The sequence below is a fragment of the Aulonocara stuartgranti genome, assembly GCF_965226115.1.
Source record: "Aulonocara stuartgranti genome assembly, chromosome: 11".
In the NCBI taxonomy this organism is placed as follows: Eukaryota; Metazoa; Chordata; class Actinopteri; order Cichliformes; family Cichlidae; genus Aulonocara; species Aulonocara stuartgranti.
Window position 1 is genome coordinate 12,152,659 of NC_138947.1, and position 17,999 is coordinate 12,170,657.

At 39.1% G+C, this 17,999-nt stretch overlaps 2 protein-coding genes across 6 annotated transcripts; one reads left to right on the forward strand and one right to left on the reverse strand.

Annotated features, from left to right (window-relative positions):
- Positions 1–43: 43 nt before the first annotated feature.
- slc25a40 (solute carrier family 25 member 40) lies at positions 44–8,130 on the reverse strand. 4 transcript variants are annotated; one of them, XM_082550342.1, is made up of 10 exons: positions 7,799–8,130; positions 7,527–7,627; positions 7,217–7,276; positions 6,427–6,533; positions 5,251–5,318; positions 4,812–4,936; positions 4,209–4,492; positions 3,996–4,077; positions 3,144–3,221; positions 44–1,049 (listed from the first exon to the last, which is right to left on the reverse strand). In XM_082550342.1, exons 2-10 carry the CDS (start codon positions 7,624–7,626, stop codon positions 919–921), a joined length of 1,035 nt encoding a protein of 344 aa, XP_082406468.1. In that variant the 5' UTR covers position 7,627; positions 7,799–8,130; the 3' UTR covers positions 44–918. The 4 variants fall into 4 exon arrangements, with proteins under 4 accessions (XP_082406468.1, XP_082406467.1, XP_082406470.1 ...); XM_082550341.1 differs by having other exon boundaries at positions 7,527–7,631; XM_082550344.1 differs by having other exon boundaries at positions 7,795–8,130.
- An 84-nt stretch (positions 8,131–8,214) lies between these two features.
- dbf4 (DBF4-CDC7 kinase regulatory subunit) lies at positions 8,215–16,919 on the forward strand. Of its 2 annotated transcripts, none has more exons than XM_082550338.1 (13): positions 8,215–8,630; positions 8,808–8,937; positions 9,355–9,515; positions 10,725–10,925; positions 11,042–11,092; positions 11,169–11,238; positions 11,360–11,436; positions 11,542–11,587; positions 11,705–11,750; positions 11,841–11,966; positions 12,429–12,543; positions 14,915–15,033; positions 15,181–16,919. In XM_082550338.1, exons 2-13 carry the CDS (start codon positions 8,877–8,879, stop codon positions 15,947–15,949), a joined length of 1,842 nt encoding a protein of 613 aa, XP_082406464.1. In that variant the 5' UTR covers positions 8,215–8,630; positions 8,808–8,876; the 3' UTR covers positions 15,950–16,919. The 2 variants fall into 2 exon arrangements, with proteins under 2 accessions (XP_082406464.1, XP_082406463.1); XM_082550337.1 differs by having other exon boundaries at positions 8,386–8,446.
- The last annotated feature ends 1,080 nt before the right edge of the window (positions 16,920–17,999 follow it).

Sequence of the window (17,999 nt, forward strand, 5' to 3'; positions counted from 1 at the left end):
GGAAAAGGTAATCGGGTATAGAAAATGACACATTTTCATATAGTACAATCTGAATAATGCTATTTTATTTACACTCACGCTGTAGTGGCACTCTACTGTGCAAAAGCAAGGAGACGTTTTAGGGATTCTCACAACACAGAGGAGTGAAATAGAGATCTTGTGTCTCCAATTTAAGGAGTTCAGGCACAGAGCACATGATCTCAGTGAGATACATGGAAAATATATTACTAATAAAAAGTCTTTCTTTGATATACTAGCTCCTAAACACGCCTGAAATGAACAAGGTGTAGATGAAAAATATTTCTTTCCAACTTCACACAGAATCTACTGCATTCAACAAAAACAATGTAAAAATTTATATGAATAAATTCATATCGATTCTGATCATCTTTAATATTTTACAATGCAGGAAGACAGACAGTTGTTTTTTTGGGGTTTTTTTTTAACCCCATTTGTGCTAATGTTTTAAATTTGGCAACATTAACTTTATCATGCTAAAGATCTGCACTGCAAAATGAAGCATCTGGCTCATCCAGATAACTTTAGAAGTAACACTGTGCAACTTCTTGGTTGACTTGCACTATGAAAGGAGAATATGGATTCACCTCAATGCATTAACTGCTCAGGCCCCAATAAATTTATCTAAAAAAATACCATCCTTTCCTTGATCTCATGGAGCTCGTTGTGCGGACAGTGAAAACTCTATATACAAACAGACAAGGAGTCCTAAAGCCCTGAGGTTACTTGTTCACCTTATATATATGTCTTAATTATTGTTAAAGTATAATTTAACATCATTCCAACCCCTGACTTTGCTCAATAACCTCAAGTTAAATCTAAGTGGTTTGACAGTACAACCCTCAGGTGCGGTCTAGCAGTAGCTGTTGTGGCGTGCGTCGTTCTTCCAAGGGAAATCTGTCAGGGGTTGGTCTGCAGTGGTCCATGTGTCCTCTCTTTGTTGTGTTTTCGGAAAAAGGCCTTTCCAAACTCATAACTGCTGATCATGATGGCACAGGCTGGAGCCACTTTTATCACCCTGGGGAGAAAACCTGATAGAGAAACCACAGGTATGAGAAGAGTTTATATACAGTCTAAACAGAATGTATGCACTCTTTCAGTAATAAGGTTTCATGTATCAGGACATGAAAACAATCGGGCCCTTAGCAAGTCTTAAAATAAAGGTAAATACAACCTTAAGACGAACTATAAGAGAGGACATATATGTATGTATTTAAGCCAAAGCACAGAAGCAGCGTGTGAAAAAGTAAGCACACACTTAAACTCCTAATTTCTATGGAAGCTGTAAGTAGCAGCCAAGTGCTACTAATCAAATGAAGTTTTTCAGCTGATCAGTAAGTGTGAGCACCTCTAAAAGACCAGTTGGTGTCAAGTATTCACGTGTGTTCGCACAGTGTCAACGAAAAAGCTGCTTCTCTCTAAAAAGAGAGAGGAGGCAGCATGACTTGCATACATCTGAAAAAACCGCAAGACAGACGAGACCAAACTGGACATGTTTGGCTATAACGCATAATCCCACATCTGGCCAAAAATCACAAACAGCATGTCAGCACAACTGTGTCATAGGCTACGTTCACACTGCAGGCGAAAGTGCATCAAATCCGATTTTTCTGACCCTATGCGACTCATATCCGATCATGGTATGACAGTGTGAACGGCACAAATCCGATATTTTCAAATCCGATCTGGGTCACTTTTGTATGTGGTACTGAATCCGATACATATCCGATGTCTTAGAAATTGACTGCTGTTTGATGGTCATGTCGCATTAAATCCGTCTTTCCGTCACTGACACAAGACAGACGCCAATTATCAGCGCCGGAGAAGACATCGTGAACGCTTCCTGGACATCCCGTGAAACTGTTGGGAAGACAACGTTGGAGAAATGTGAACATTTTATTTGTACTGTATAATCTGCAGATTCTGACAGAAATCTGCAACTATCCTTTGAAGCACCGCTCCTCTAAAACAGCAATAAGGATCATTATTAGGTTATTTACATTATTATGTAAATAACAAAATAACTTAAAGCAAAAACTGGGAAACGTAAAGTCCGAAACAAATCTTTATATTAAGGCCATCAGTCAAACAATATTGTTTGCTCTGGGTCTAAACAGAGCGCGTTGTGTGTGACGTCTTCTTTTGCGCATGCGGGCCTGTTGGATTGTGTGTCCACAGGTGTTTGTACTTTGCGTCGTAATAAAATGACGGTAAAAGGCTCCGCCCACTTCCTATCCATGTCTTACCATGCAACGACTCTGTGAATGGACTGGAGAAGTGTAGTGGTAGAGTCCTCCGTCTGGAATGAGATATGTGTGTCGACTTTTTATTCTCCCTTAAAATTATTATGCCATAACGCTGCACAGAGCAGCTCTGCTAACAGGGCCGCTTTGAGCGTTCACACTAGAGCGCGTTTGCTGTCGCATTTTATTTGTAGTGTGAACGAGCAGACAAAAAAAATCAGATTTGATCAAAAAATCAGAATTGAGCATTAAGACCTGCAGTGTGAACGAAGCCATAGTGACTGTCGAGCACAGTGGTGAGGCGGTCATGATGAGGGCTGGTTTTGCAGCCACAGAACCTGAGCACCTGCAATCATTAAATCAACCATGAAATCCTGTGTATACCACAATGTTCTTAGCTGAAATAGGGTCATGCAACACGACGACTGAACCTAAGAACAGCAGCAAATCTACAACGAAATGGCTGAAAAAGAAAATGAAGTCAAAGTCCAGACTGCAAACTGACTGGAATGTGGTGGCGACCTGAACAGAGCTGTGCGCGTTCGTGCAAATGTTCGTAAAGCTCATTTAATGGAAACAGCATTGTAAAGAAGAGTGGGCCAAAATGTATTTAAAGTCATACAGGAAATTATTACTTCATGTTACAGCAGCTAAAGGTGTTTCTACAAGTTACTAAACAGTAATATGGTATGTATGTAATATGCTGTTAATCTGAGGTTGTATTTACCAAATGTAAAGGTTGGCAAGAAGTGAAAAACTTTCATCATGTCCTGAAATGTAACGCTTTAGATTTGAAAGAGGGTGGAGGTTGTTTTTACAGCGAGTGTTTATGACTACCTCAGACTCGCCACTCACTGAGTCAAGGGTCAGTGAAGTACTTACCAGCAAACAGCCCTCTAAACCCGTTTTCTGCCACAATCCTGCACATCACATAGAAGGTGGAGGAGGCCTGACCTGGCACTGCAAACACAAGAGCACCAATTAGCAACAAACAGCATCATCCAACCAAAAACAGAGCACAAGAGATGTGGGTTTAACAATAAAAGGCAGCAGCTTTGCCTCACATATTCCATCACATCCTTACAGATGAGCTGAGAAATATCTTCATCGCTATGTTCATCTGAAGCTGTTACACTCTCTAAACTCCTCTGAGTTAGAATTGTTTAGGACAATCTTATCCTACACTGTGAGTGGATATTCTGCCACCCGTCTTCATTGAGACCGTTTGATGTTTACACCGAGTGGTGAACACTGGCTTAATGGTGTTTTTAAGGAGCACATGCAGGAGGGCCTGTTCCTCACTCAGCAGTCTTTAAAGGGCAAGGCTTTGAAAAGAGGAGTGGGGTCTGAAACAGGAGAGAAGGGGGCGTCTACAAACAGCTGGAGCAGCCATCACCATCATCCACAGAGGAGGAAGCACACACTTGAGGCACTTATTTGTGTTGCTTATCAGCACTGAGAAGGTTTAAGTGCTCCACAGGGCTTGACTTGAGATGCTTGTCGACTGTCACTTGAAAGTGTTGTGGCCTCTTAACAGAATGAGGAAGCCTTTTTGATGAGAAGTAAAATGTTTTAAAGCTCATTGTTGCTTTTATTTAACTCTGCAGACTTGGGTTATTTACCATGCCAACACAAATATGAACATATAGCATCAACATAACCTCCCCAAGTAGCTGCAGATGTACATTTACAATCTTCAGAAGCTTTAATTTAAAAGAAATTAAGCAGATTTACAGTTCTTTGCTTGCAGCTCTCCAAGCTCCACCTGTTTTCTTGTTTTGACGACATCAAAAGGCATAGTTACAATAGATGCAATCTGAAAGAAATGACAAAAATGAAATAAGAAATGATACGCTGTAGTTTACTTCTGCTTTTTTGCTATCAAATATGTTTATCTGCAGGCTGGAAGTTGAATTCTGTGGAGTTTTAGACGAAAAATTAACTTACAGATCCTGAAACAGCTCCGGATACAAAGGTGATGGTCAGCGTGGGTTCTGTGATGTTAGACAAGCCACACAGCCAGCTCTTGCCCATCTCGTAGTTGTACCAGTACATGGCTGAGAAGGGAACGTCTCGGAGAAGCGTGGGCCCCAAACCCCTCCACAGAGACAGCCAGCCCTCTTTGGCCACTGCTGAGCGGATGCACTGGGTCAGCTCCCTGTACGACTGCTTCTGAGACTGCAGTTTAGTGCGGATCAACTCCAGAGGACTGATCACCGTCACCGAACCCACTTTCACACAGAGGAGGAAGACAAAGCAGTTCATGAAGTGATTTGTTAGTGAAAGTAACATGCTGCTGTGGCACTTTTAATGATTGAGCCTCTTTTTTCTACTTTAATAATCACTTACAGGCCTGTAAGTTAGACTAAAAATAACACTAACATTTTCTAAATAAAATCTAGCTTGTTGGATAAAATCAGGAAGCCAAGGCCACAGTGCAGAAGGTAAGGGTGGCTGGCCTTGAGACCCCCAACATTGTTAAAATGCTGATGTCTGTTATTAGGCATTATATGGCATATTTCAGTAGCAGTAGGACAGCAGTCAGCTCACCTCTAGCAGTAGCTCCTGCAAGGAGAGGAGCCATCTGAGCATATTCTCCCATCCTGACCCTCAGTGCTGCACAGAGCTGGTCGTAACATGTGAAGTAGATCACTGTCGCTGGGACTGCCATCACACTGGAGAAGGCACATAACAGAAAGCACATAACAGAAGGTACATAAATCATGCCTTACTTATAAAATTTTCTAAGCAGGTAAAAGACAGCCACAAAAATGCATCTAAATTTAAAAACTGTGAAGAAAGTTCTGTTTAATGATGCGTAACATAATTAAATATTTGGTTACGATCATTGAAGAAACTCTGAGGTGGCTCACTATGAATAAATACCACATCAAAGGAAAACACTCTGCTGTAATCACCACTGACCCACCACAGCTCAATAACTCAGGCGCCCAATCAGGAAATAGAAAAAAATAGACTTTACACTCACAGTGTTGGAGGCAGACCGCTCCATAATGACCTGATTCCCTCACGCCGTACTATGTTGACAAATGCATCCTGCAGAGATTCAGAGTTAGGAGTCAGTGAAGGATGATGTGCTCTGTGGCACTCAGAGGTTTTGTACTACAACACCTCTACTTAATACAAGCAGGAACAGTCCTATCAGCCACTAAAGCTAAGTTTAACTTGTCAGACTGCTAACTTTAAAACATTATACAGAACAAGAAGCTCACTCTCTGCACAGCATTTACTTTTAAGGGAACATTATTGGATTTTGTATATATTAATTTTGTTTTCTGTTTCTTTTTAAATTTTACTTTAAGAAGTTTGTAGTGCAGTAAACTCCACAGATGTATAATTTGATTATGCATCCATTCTGAAAGAGCAGGTAATGGATAATAAGTACTGATTTGTAAATAACTTCAGCTTATTATCTATTACACTGCAGTATATTTCTAACTAACTGGACAGCTCATTCTCTGATAATACTTTCTTTAAAGACATAATGCCTTTTGGCGTCAACTTGAAAGAAAGACAGATGTGAAATGTAAAAGTCAGGTCGGAGGTCAAATGTGCCATAATATTTAGATGAAATCTATAATGTGATATTTAGAACATGTACAATTTCTTCATTTTGCCAATAAAAACAAAAGCAGCAGAATTTAAAGCACAGTTTTACAGATAAATGATATTTTATGAAGATTAGACCTTATTTGATCTTGAGGAAAAGTTCATAGGTCCAAAGTAACCTGATATGTAAAATCTCCATCCCCAAAGCTCCCAAACAAAGGCAGTAGGAAACATAGTGGTAAATAGCTCTATAAAGCCTTCTTCTCAATCTGCTGACCTTGAGTAGAGGTCAAAGGACAAATGTGACATTACATTTAAAATCTTTATAAAAATAATATAATATTTATATTATATGTTCCCACTACACACCACACTTGTCACAGATTCTACGTTATAAGGCTTTTTGTCAATTTTCGACCATTAAATCGTTAAGTTGACCTTGACCAAGGTCAATTAACAAAGCAAGGCTTAATGAAGCAAGGCTTAATGAAGCAAGGCTACCGTGTTTACAGACAGAACGACACACAAACGATACTAAAAAACATGGCAGAAGGTAATTATAGAGGTAAACTGTAATGTGGATGTAAACTTTTACCAGCGTGCCACTAAAGTGACCTGGAGCTTTGTACCAGGCCTTGGAATTCCCATTTTCACATATACATATGTGGTCCATAAGTCCATTGCAGTAGACAAAGCATTTGCCTGAAAAATATTAACATCAACATTTAATACAGTGACATCAAACGCAGGCCGGCTGGATGTTCAGGTCAGCAAAATGCGAACATTTCGGTGAAGTTGTTACTGGCTAAACCAATTATTGAGTAAAATTCACTGCTGTTTCTAGTGTGGTAATGTGAAGCTAGCAGTACAACAAGGGTATGAAAATGTATGAAAATATAAAAGCAGTTTTGGAGCTTTGGATGTTTCATTGCAGGTATTAAACTCATCCTCCTTCACTGTTACACCGTCTCCCTTCCATTCACACACATGTATTCTGACTGTCCTGCCTCCACCTCTCAGGCTCTCTTCTAGCTGCTTCCTAATCCCACTCCTGATTCATATAGGTTATAAAGTTTATAAAGTGACAATTTATACTGCCCCTTAACTAAAATTAGTTTGACTCTCCTGGTTTAGTATATAATGGAGCCACAATAAACATAAAGACAGATCAAATGCTAAAACACAGGGACAAATGACCCTTTTTTAAGGGCCTCACATGGTTTCTACCTCTGTAATATCTCCAAAAAGTCTGCTATGGAAATAAGTTGATCTTTATTATTACTTTAATAATGCTTGTTTTTGCATGCACAGTATCACGGTCTGATATATGTAACATAATTTAAAACACAAATACAGTCAGTCAACACAGTGTAAATTCATTTCACCTTTGGGAAAGGGATTTTTCTGTGCTTGTAGCCTGGTCTTCACAACATCCAGAGGTGTAACTGTAAAAAAAAAAAAAAAAAAGCAACTCAACATGATTGCCTGTGTTCAGGATGTTTGTCACAATTTTCATTTAATCAGAGAACAAACAATCAAAGCAGCAGTTCAGGAAACTTCTCCAAACCTCCGATTGATCAAAATAATTTTATAACACAATAACAAGTTGTACCTCACAAACCACCAGCTGAGTGTTAGTTAATAAACAAAGGCATGCTTATTGTAATGTAATAAGCTGAAGTGTAGGTGCCTCACCAAACAGCGACGTAAGGATGGCACCGGAGCAGGACGCCATCATCTGTTGGAGGGGAGTAATGGCGCCGGTGGCAGGAGGAGCAGGACTTTCATTATTCATCCTGTCTTCATAGAAAACAAACAAACAGACAAACATTTGATTGCTTTTAATACGGCTCCTATTTAATATTCACACAATAAATCATGACAAGGCTACGATCCCTAAAAAAATTACATGACAGGTCTCTGGCTAACTTTAGCAAGCTAACTAGCACAGTTAACTCCTTACCTACCTACTAAAGTCAGTCAGAATCAGCGACGTCTTTCGTGAACACGAACATTCCTCTCGGGGTTTAAACTATCCTCCTACTACGCCAGTTCCTGCTGTCCTAAAGTCTTTGAAAGCATAAACACATGTGAAATTGCACCTGGGTAGTTCCTGACGCAAACAGAGCGTGATGACATAATTTAATTTCCAGCTGAGCACATTCCTTGACTTTAATAATTGTATTTATTTTTGTAACGTCAGATAAAATGACACTAAACGTGCATGTATACTACATTAAAGTTATTGTAAATGATACAATGTACTGATATAATTGTCTTCGTATAATTTACTTTAGTTTGATAATAGTGGGGAAACGCCACATCCAAGCATCAAGAATATGTTTACGTATTTTTTTGCGTTGCCAGGTTTGGAGAGCATTCCGTTTCACATCAACACCTCTGTTTTTGAAACTATCGATAATTGGACGGCTGTAACGTTCATAAAAGACAAGTTTTCAGATAAATAATATTACATTTGTTCAATTTAAAAACTAACTCAATAACATAGCGCCTTTTAACGTGGAAATGGTTACGAAGTTGGAAAGCGTCAAACATGGCAACATACACCGTCTCCGACACCGGATTTAAAGCGGGAAAGGGACGTTAAGCAAATGGTATTGTTAAAGTTTATTATTTCTGGATGAGGAGCTGTAAAACCGTATAACCGTGGATATCCTGTGAGAAACAAATCTGCCGACAGAAGTTTAGGGACGTTTTTCGACATTTACTTGCATAAAAATGTGAGCAAAGAGGCTAATCGGCGAAGCTGTGTGTCCGCTGTGGAGGGAGGCTGTGAACGTACGTTAAGTTTACATTTAAGACCATTAAAATTGATTAACATGGGGACAGCGAGCACTGTGCTTCAGCTAACGTTAATGTTACATTTTGTTTACGCATTACTGTGTAATAGATGATTGTTTCCTTGCATTTTACGTCCAATTTTTCAAATATGCGTTTTCTTTTGTTTACACACAGAGGACTGACGAGGCCTTTGTGGAGTATGTTAACTCAAGACGAGGGGAGAAGAAAAGCAGCCTTTTCTCGATGAACGAGAATAAAATGAAGACAAAACGCAGTCAGAGGCTTCCGGGACCCAGCTGGCAAGGTACCTGTAGCGTTTATTTCCGTGTTTTGCATTTAAAATTTAAAACGTAGATTTAACCAAACTAGCGAACAGCTAACACCGTAACGTACGAATGTAACGCTAATGGATCTTTTGCGAAGTTATTTGATTGTTACTTTTCTTAAAAATAAGCTCTTTTGAACCAGATTGACTTGAATGTTAAAACAGTTGATATAGGTTCGTTTGTTTACTTAGCTGCTAATCCAAGTAAGGATAAACTTGATATAAAACGTGCTTTAAGCGTCAAGTTTGTCATTGGAGATCCTAATCCAATCTCTCTTTTTGTTTATGTTTAATCAGTGTCTGGGAAACTCGCTGTAAAACTCACTTGTCTGATAAAAATCACTTGTGAAATGGTTTAACATTTAAGTCTTTCTCTTGTGCTATAATGTTATTCAGGAAAAGGTGGACATACTAGTGACAAGGTGAAGCTGAGTCAGGCGAAACGTACATCAGTTCCCACACAAGTCAAGCCTTTTGCTGGAAAAGTGTTTTACCTGGACCTACCATCAAACAGAGTTGCAGAAACTTTGGAGAGTGACATCAAACAGCTTGGAGGGGTGAGACATTATTTGGTTACATTCACTGGCTCAAACTTGCATTTTGTCACACTGCTTTTGTACTAGCTTAACATATGAACTATGAAGCTGCGTATACACACCAGCCACTCTGTTGGGTACACCTATTTGTTCATGCAAATATCTAATCAGACAGGCTGGTCTGAGTATTTCAGAAACTGCTGATCTAACGGGATTTTCCCACACAAGCAGAAAATATCAGTGAGCAGCAGGTCTCTGGGCAAAAATGTTTTCTTCATGTCAGAGGAGAGTGGCCAGACTGCTCCAAGCTGCTATCAGTAACAGTAACTCAAATAGCCACAAACAAACAATGTACATCACATCAAACCTTGAAACAGATGGGCTATGGAAACAAAAGACCACACTGGGTGACGCCCCTGTCACAAAAAAAGAGCATCACATGCCTACAATTAAAGCTACAATTCACACAGCATTACTTAAATTGGATGACAGTAGACTGGAAAAAGAAGCCTGGTCTGATGAGTCTTGATTTATGTTCTAACATTTGGATGGTAAGCTCATTTAGAAAAAAAACAACAACAACAAGAAAGAATTGCCCCATCCTGCCTTGTGTCAGTGGTTAGGTTGTTGTTGGTGGTGTAAGGATAGGGGTATTTTCTTGGCTCACGTTGGGACCAGTCTTCTTGCTGACCATGTCCATCTCTTTATGTCCACATTGTACCCATCTTCTGCTTTCAGCAGGGTAACATGGCTAGTCACAAAGCTCAGATCATCTACATTTGATTTCTTGAACATGACAGTGAGTTCACTGTACTCAAATGTGCTCCACAGTCACCAAAATCTCAATCCAATAAACCACCTTTTTGACATGATGGGAAAAGGTTTTTCATCACGGATGTGACGCTGATAAATCTGAAGCAACTGTGTGATGCCTTCATGTCAGTATTGACCTGTTTGCAGGAGTTTGTTGAATTAATGTAATGAAAAATTAAAGCCTGAGGTCCAACCAAATACTCCAGTACTTACTGGAGAAATAAGTCAAAACTGAATACATTTCACTCAGAAGTAGTATGACTAGAAAATGCTAGTAAGGTTACAAACATGACCAGACATTCAGTAATATTTTTCTTTTAAAGGCTCTGGGACATGTTTACTCTGTGAATCGAATAGACAAATAATTATTCTTGAGTTTTTCTCAAAACATTTTATATTCTTTATCTTTTCGCTCAGAATGTGGAGAAGTTCTTCAGTAAGGACATCAAGTATCTGGTATCTAACAAGCGGGAGGCTAAATATGTGAACTGCCTCAGACAGGACTCTCCTGTTCCTAGCCCAGACTCTGGACCGAGTTCGCCGTATCCTTGCTCAAACCCACACCGGCCTGGCAGCCATGGCGACATCAAGAGCAGATCTCAAGGACAAACCGACACGGTGAATTCACCATGATGTGTCTGTTTTACCGGGATTGATCTCACTTCTTCTCTGAACCTGTAGATAATTTTTCTAGTTATTGATATACTTTTGCATTATCTGTTGTTGTTTTGCAGTTTGTTACAAGCCGAGGGAAGTTTCTGGTGGAGAGAGTAGTGAAAGAGCAGGTTTGTTTTGTCAGCATGAATGATACTTACTGAGGGCTCTTAATTGCTCTGCTAATACACACTTGTTTGTTTTTAGGAAAGGATTCAAGTAAACAAGATCCTGTCAAACGCCCTGGAGTGGGGTGTGAAAATCCTATATGTAGATGGTATGTTTTTTGTGTGTGTGGTATCTGTTTTAGTTGAAGTAATTTTTCTTCTTTGTATGAAATTAAGTTCATTCTGCTTTGACATCTGTGACTTTTCTAAATTTATTTGTGCCAATTCCAGATTTAATGGCATATGTTCATAAGAAAAAAAAGATCATCAAAAGCTCAGTTCCTGCAGCCACTGCGACCAAATTATGTGTAAGATGAGAATTTCCAGTGTATACTAGGAAAAATAGTCCAACTTTATATTAAGTTATTTGTTTAACATTGGAAGTGTTCACTTTTTTCTGTCGTTTCTAACAGGACAAAGCTGATTCTGCAGCAAAGCAAGGCCTAGAGAAATGCAAAGGTAGACCCCACCCAGACAAATTACTGAGCTTTGCTGGTATATTTTAGTTGACCTCTTCAGGCTGGTATTCTTCTTCTTCTTGCTTTGCTAATAAACGATCTATGTTTTGTATTCCAGGCGGGCGGATTGGTAAACCTTTCATCAAGGTTGAGGATTCAAGTAGGTAAGAAGTCAGTCAGAAGAATCCAGCATCCACCTGCTGTCATGAAATTGTTCCTGTGATTTTTAAAATGGTTTCCTTCTCTTTTGTCAGGCACTACCGTCCAATCTACCTCACAATGTCAAACATGCCTGAGTTCAACCTGAAAACCACTGCTCCCTGTAGTCCGTTCTGTCCTGAGGAGAAGGATCCTCCTGCAAACAAACAGCGGGAACAAAGGTATGTCCCCTTCCTTTTTAAAAAAATCTCTCGCCACTTTAACCCCACCAATTTTATACTGGTGGGGTTAAAGTGCTGAGTGCTGCTTAAACATTTTAAATATGCTATGGAGTGCAGTCACAGTTTCCCCATGTGTCTTATGTAACTTGATCAAAAACTAATATCAGGTCATCATGGGCATGAATGTCCTGGCAAGTCTGGTATTGTAATCATTTGACCCTGAAAATTATCAAGGAAATCCTTAAAAGCCTGAAAATACCATGACAACCATGCCCATGATAGGTGTAAGGCTATCTCTGATCATAGCTGTGGGTCTGAAAAGTTCTGAACCATGCAATTGTAAATGGTACTGCTGGAGCTGCTCAAGAGGTCTTAAATGAACTCCTGAAGAGTTTATCAAAATACTAAACTTTTTTTTTTCATTTGCTTTATTTGCTAATCCTCTGGGCTACTCTGAAACAGAGGTGTGAAAGCCTCAGTCAGTGAGGAGAGAGCTCAAGGACGAAAGAAGAACAGAGAAAAGAAACGAGGCGGCTACTGCGAGTGCTGTATGATCAAATACAACCAGCTTACGATGGTAAGTTTGTAAAACTGTCACACGGCACAGTGCACACAAACTGTTTTTACAATCCTGCTATTTCTAAATGTGAGAACTTCCACACAAGCACTTATTTTGAAAGTCTTTGTGCAGATGCTAAGAGATAAATAATCCCTGGTGAATGATCTGGTATGAGGGGGTATGATTTCGGTTTGGTTAACATCCACGAATTTTCACTTAAACCTGTTTTTGGAAACAAAATGGAGAATCTTTGACTGAAAAATGGCAAAATCCGTTTTAAATGCTAAACAAGGTGGTTAGCACTGTTGCCTCACACCAAGACGGTCCTGATTCAATTCCACCATCAGGCCGGGGTCTTTCTGTGTGGAGTTTGCATGTTCTCCCCGTGTTTGTGTGGGTTCTCTCCGGGTACTCCTGATTCCTGACTAAAATGTGTCATCATTTTCGAAAAGGCTCCAGGTTCGCTGTCCACACTGCGACGCAAAAACGGCGTTTTCAAATGTATCTGCTTTGGAGAGCGTTTTCAAAACGCTTCGTTTTCCTTGACCAAAAATGCCATTTTAGTGTAGACGGATGGTCAAAACGGAGAGAAAAAGATGCATTATCAAACAAAAACAAATTAGTGTGGACATGGCCTTTGTGGGGATAGGTTAACTGGTAAACTCTAAATTGCCCATAGATGTGAATGTGAGTACGAATGATTGTTTGCGCATGTGTGTTAGACCTGCGACATGTGCCATATTTCTTATATGGCACATATATACAGGAGTTAGCTCGAAACACTTCCCTCAAGTCAAGCTGCCCGAGATTCACAGAATTTACAAAAATGTTACATTTTTGTGATTTATATTGTTATCGGGACGATAGAATTCTTATATCGGGATATGAGATATTGGTCATATCGCACAGCCCTAACAGGACCCACAGCGTATTATCCTTCTTTAATTACACTTATTAGTCAAAGTCACACTCTTAATATTTTGATGGACTGCCTTTAACTTTCATGACAATGTGCAATCCTTTGATAAGCTCATCCAATATCTCGAATCAAGAGAAAAACGTTTTTGTTTTGTTTTTCTAATTATCATTACTTTTACTAGGATCTTTTAAAGTCATTTGTCTGGAACAGGATAAATCTGGTTATAAGACTTTTTTTTTTTTTTTTTTTTTTTTTAATAAGATTTTTTTTTTAAATTGCTTTAATATTTATGCTCCTTTTGCAAACTGTAGAGCTTTTCAGGATGACCTCAATGATAAATGGTTGTTTTAAAGCTACACAGCTGTTTAGTCTCAATCCCTTGCGTTCTCTTTGCACTCTGTGTGCAAATGCTCTTACTTACATTATAAAATACAGATTTTTTTTTTTTAATCTTTTTTTAATGATTTGATTTCACCAAATCTTTAAGTGATCTCAGGATTATTCAAGATTTATTTATTTTTTTTGGTGACCACTTTGTCAGACAGTTATTCACCCAGTTTCAGTAGTTTCAGCATCCTCCTTAGTTGTTTGCTTAGCTTCATGCAGGCTAATGTGTGGGTGTAATTCTGATTACACCCACACATGTGCTACAAAGCACTGTTTTACTTATTGTGAGAACTGCAAAGTAAGAATTTCATTTTTCTGTGTAACCATTTGTGTTTTGCAGTGTACATGACAATAAGCTTCTTGAATAATTTGACCTTCTGAAACGGAGTAATATCTTCTCCACTTTGATGGGCTGTGTCTTCTGACTTTAGCTGTTTTAAGAGGTTACCAGAACATTAGTTAAGGTTAAATGTTTTAATTGCTGCAGTAATTATCTGATAGAAGGCTCTTTATTTGCTTAGCTAGCAGATGTGTGGTACATTTCTTTGTTGGCATTTCCTAACATCATGTAACATAATATCAAACTAACTGATAAACTTGAAAACATTATTAAGTTTTTGTTTTGGGTGATAGATGTAGTGTATATGGAAAAAAGCAGATTTACAACTTTAGATCTGTTACTTTGATTACATTAATACAGATTATCTGGTCCAGAATCAACCACTTTCACTCCAGTTAAGCACAGTATTGCTTGCAGACATGGATAGAAATGTATTAATGATAAATTGTGTCAAATAAAGTATTTAACTGAGAAGGAAACTAACCAAACCTGTATGTTCGTATATCTGTTTCAAGTCCCTCATCAGTGTTCTCTGGTGTTTAACACAATCATGGAAAAACTGCTTTTTGGCTGCTTTGCTCTAATGGGTTGCTCAGTAAATTGCTTTTATTCACTGTGAACAGTTATGTGGCAGGAGCTTCAAATGCCTCTTTTTGTATGTAGGTGTTTGTGCCGTAGAGCCTCACTGGCCTTGGATGGACTGCGGTAATTCTCCATTATTTAACTGTGTCTTTTTTGTTCAGCATCTGCAGAGTGAGAGTCACAGGGCTTTCTCTAAGAGTGATGAGTACTTGCTGGTGGACAGATTGATTTCAACCTTGAACCACAACTTCATGCACGTTAAAGGAGCTAAACTCAAAAGGTAATTTTTTGGGGGGGGAGGGTTTTAGCAAAATTTGTCAAAAAACAAAACCCCATTTAAATCTCTTGTAAAATGTTTTTCCTTAATATTTTTATCCCACGTAGCTAATTAAAGGGTTTGTTTTGTTTTTTCTTTGATTCCCATTAGACCAAAGTGCAGTGTTTCCTGTGTTCTGATTGCTCCTGGACCATGTAGAAAACCTGAACTAAGGTACGAGGGAGATCCTTCAGAGACTGTTCAAGAAGAGGAGCCATGGACAGTTGATGTGAACGAAGAATTAAATTCCAGACAGGATATAAAAATCGCGTCCGTGCCTGCCTCTGCTGAATTGATTGACAGAGAGGGCGACCAGAGGAGCTGCTACACTTACTCAGACAGATCCAGGCACAAGTTGCTTGAACGTAAACGGGTGTGCAGACAGAATTCACACACTGCCCGCACCCAAAAATCTAATCAGCCTCAAAGTCCTCAGTTTGAGTCAGAAGAAGCCCCATCAAGAGGTGAATTTCTTCCCTCTTTGCCCACCAGAGATTGCCAGGATGACCTGCTGGACCAGATGCCTCATGAGGACATAAACAGCTCAACTTTGCGCGTTGATAATATGAACATACAGAATAATTTGGCCTCAAAAAGCCTCAGTTTTTTTGAAAATGAACAAGAGTCTGATAAGAAAGTGACTGGAAAAAATGACTCTGGAAAGAAAAAAGGATGCCTTCCTACAGAAAGCTGCTCTCCAGTCCAGAAAATTCAGAGGAGGATAAAAGTTTACAAGCACAAAAGACGAAAATTGGACACAAACGTCGAACATGTAGAGCCTGGCGATGTTTCTGATAACTCTTTATTGAAGCTCTGGAAGCTTTTCCAGTCCAGTGATGACATGGATGTGGAGTTTCACGGCTTTGAGGACTACAAATAGACAAGCTAAAGGGATTAGCTTGAATTCCTGTGTCCTGGACTACACAAGCTGTTAGATTTAAGATGTTAATAGAAGGTCCTGGCTTTTGTGTTTGATAAGAAATGCATCAGCTCTCCTCCTTCAATCAGATGATGGTGATTTTTAACATTTTGTTTACAGAGTAGTATATATTGTAAAACTTAGAGTGGCCCTAGTAATATTGTTATTGTTATTTCTAACCATATAGCCCTAATCCCCCCCCTCCCCCATAGAGCCTCTCTCTATGAAATCATATGGAGCTAAGAATGGGAAAAACAGTCTGAAGCCTAAACTTTTTGCTCATTGACATTATGTTCATATACAGTGACATCTTTATATGAAGCTTTGGCCGTCCTAAAACAAACTAAATAAGGGAAAACACAAAAGAGTCCCTTTTTAAAAGGGACAGCAACTGCAAGTCAGTATTTTACATACTTGAACCTGTAAAAAGTACGTGAAATCAGTCAAACCATTTCTTTGACCAGAGTAATCTGCTGAGTACATGAAATGTAGTGCCAGCTTAACGTTAGCTCCAAGTCCCTTTTGCTCAGTCTACATCTAACTTGACTTGAAGACAGTGCGTGGTTGTGTGGCTCTCCTGCTTCTCCTGTGAACGGGCATGTGTTTAATAAAGGAAGTGAGCAACTCTCTTGAAATGGTCGTTTTCTGTGAAAGAATATTGTGAATACATTTCAGTATTTTGACACTGATGGGGTACGGTAATGTCAGAGCAGCTATGTTTTGTTTTATTGCCATTTTGGGAAAAAAAAACCTATGAAAAATTGGTGCAAGAATTTTTATTTTAAATGATTTTCTTTCCATGAATGCTGACTGTAGAATTTAAAGAGCATCTTATGGATAAAAGGCAGCTTCAGTCATGACAATTATCTTTAATCCTTTCAGACACAAGGATGTGGATGTGTAATTCAAATAAATGCCTGTTGTACTGTGAGCGTCTCTTTCTGTGTGTTGTAATGTGAATGACCTGCAGGTTGTCTGCATGGTATTTGGCGTTATGTGTGACATTTTAAAAATTCTTCCTAAGTGCACTTTTTATGACCCCGCCATGCTTTTTTTTTTTTTTTTTTTTTTTTTTTCTTTCTTCCTCCCTCTCCTCCTGATGCATTAGCTCAGTGTCTTCCTTTTCCCTGCATTTAGTGCATTAGCATAGTGCCCTTGTTCTCCCTCACCACTCTCAAATGGATGTGCTGGGTCAAATGGGACTCTGCGCCACTGGCATTAAGAAAATGAGCATCGATGTGTTCTGAGGTACAAGCACAGTGATACTGGCGACTGCTGAATCCTGACATGGCCATCTTTCATGCTGGTTGCATCCTGTTAGCACTGTGTTTTATCATCATACTTAACAAACCATCATTTCTGACTAATATGGCTTACATGCATACCTGTATAAATATTGGCTAATAATGGAATACAGCATATATTATACATAAGGAAATTTAAAGAGTTTCACAAATGTATAGTTTGTCCATTAGAGGGCAGTAAAAAATTTTATTTTTCAAGTGTGTAAGGCCCTACTGAGCACATATTGAATATTTCTTGCTGCTGTTTACTAAATTTAAAAATTAGGACTTTTTCTGCTTTTACTGGACTGGTGCCATGTTTGGGATAATTGTCATGCTAAAAAATAAGCTGTTGTCAATCAGATGCTTTCCAGATGGTACTGCATGGTGGATCAAAATGTGATGGTACTTTTCTGTTTTCAAAGATTCATCAAATATGATAAAATCCCCCAAACCACACTCTGAAATTCGGCCCCACACTATGACTGAGCCTCCACCGTGTTTCACAGATGGCTGTAGGCACTCACTGTCGTACTTTTCTCCTGACCTCTTCTGAACAGCCAGAAATTTTGACTTTGAATTAATGACTACACAACATCTGTTACCACTGATTTTCAGTCCAGGTCTTGTGTAATTTGTCATGCCTCAGCCTTTTTCACCTGTTTTCCTTCCTTGAGAATGGCTTCTTGACTGACAGCCACCCTTCCACTGAGGCCATTTCTAATGAG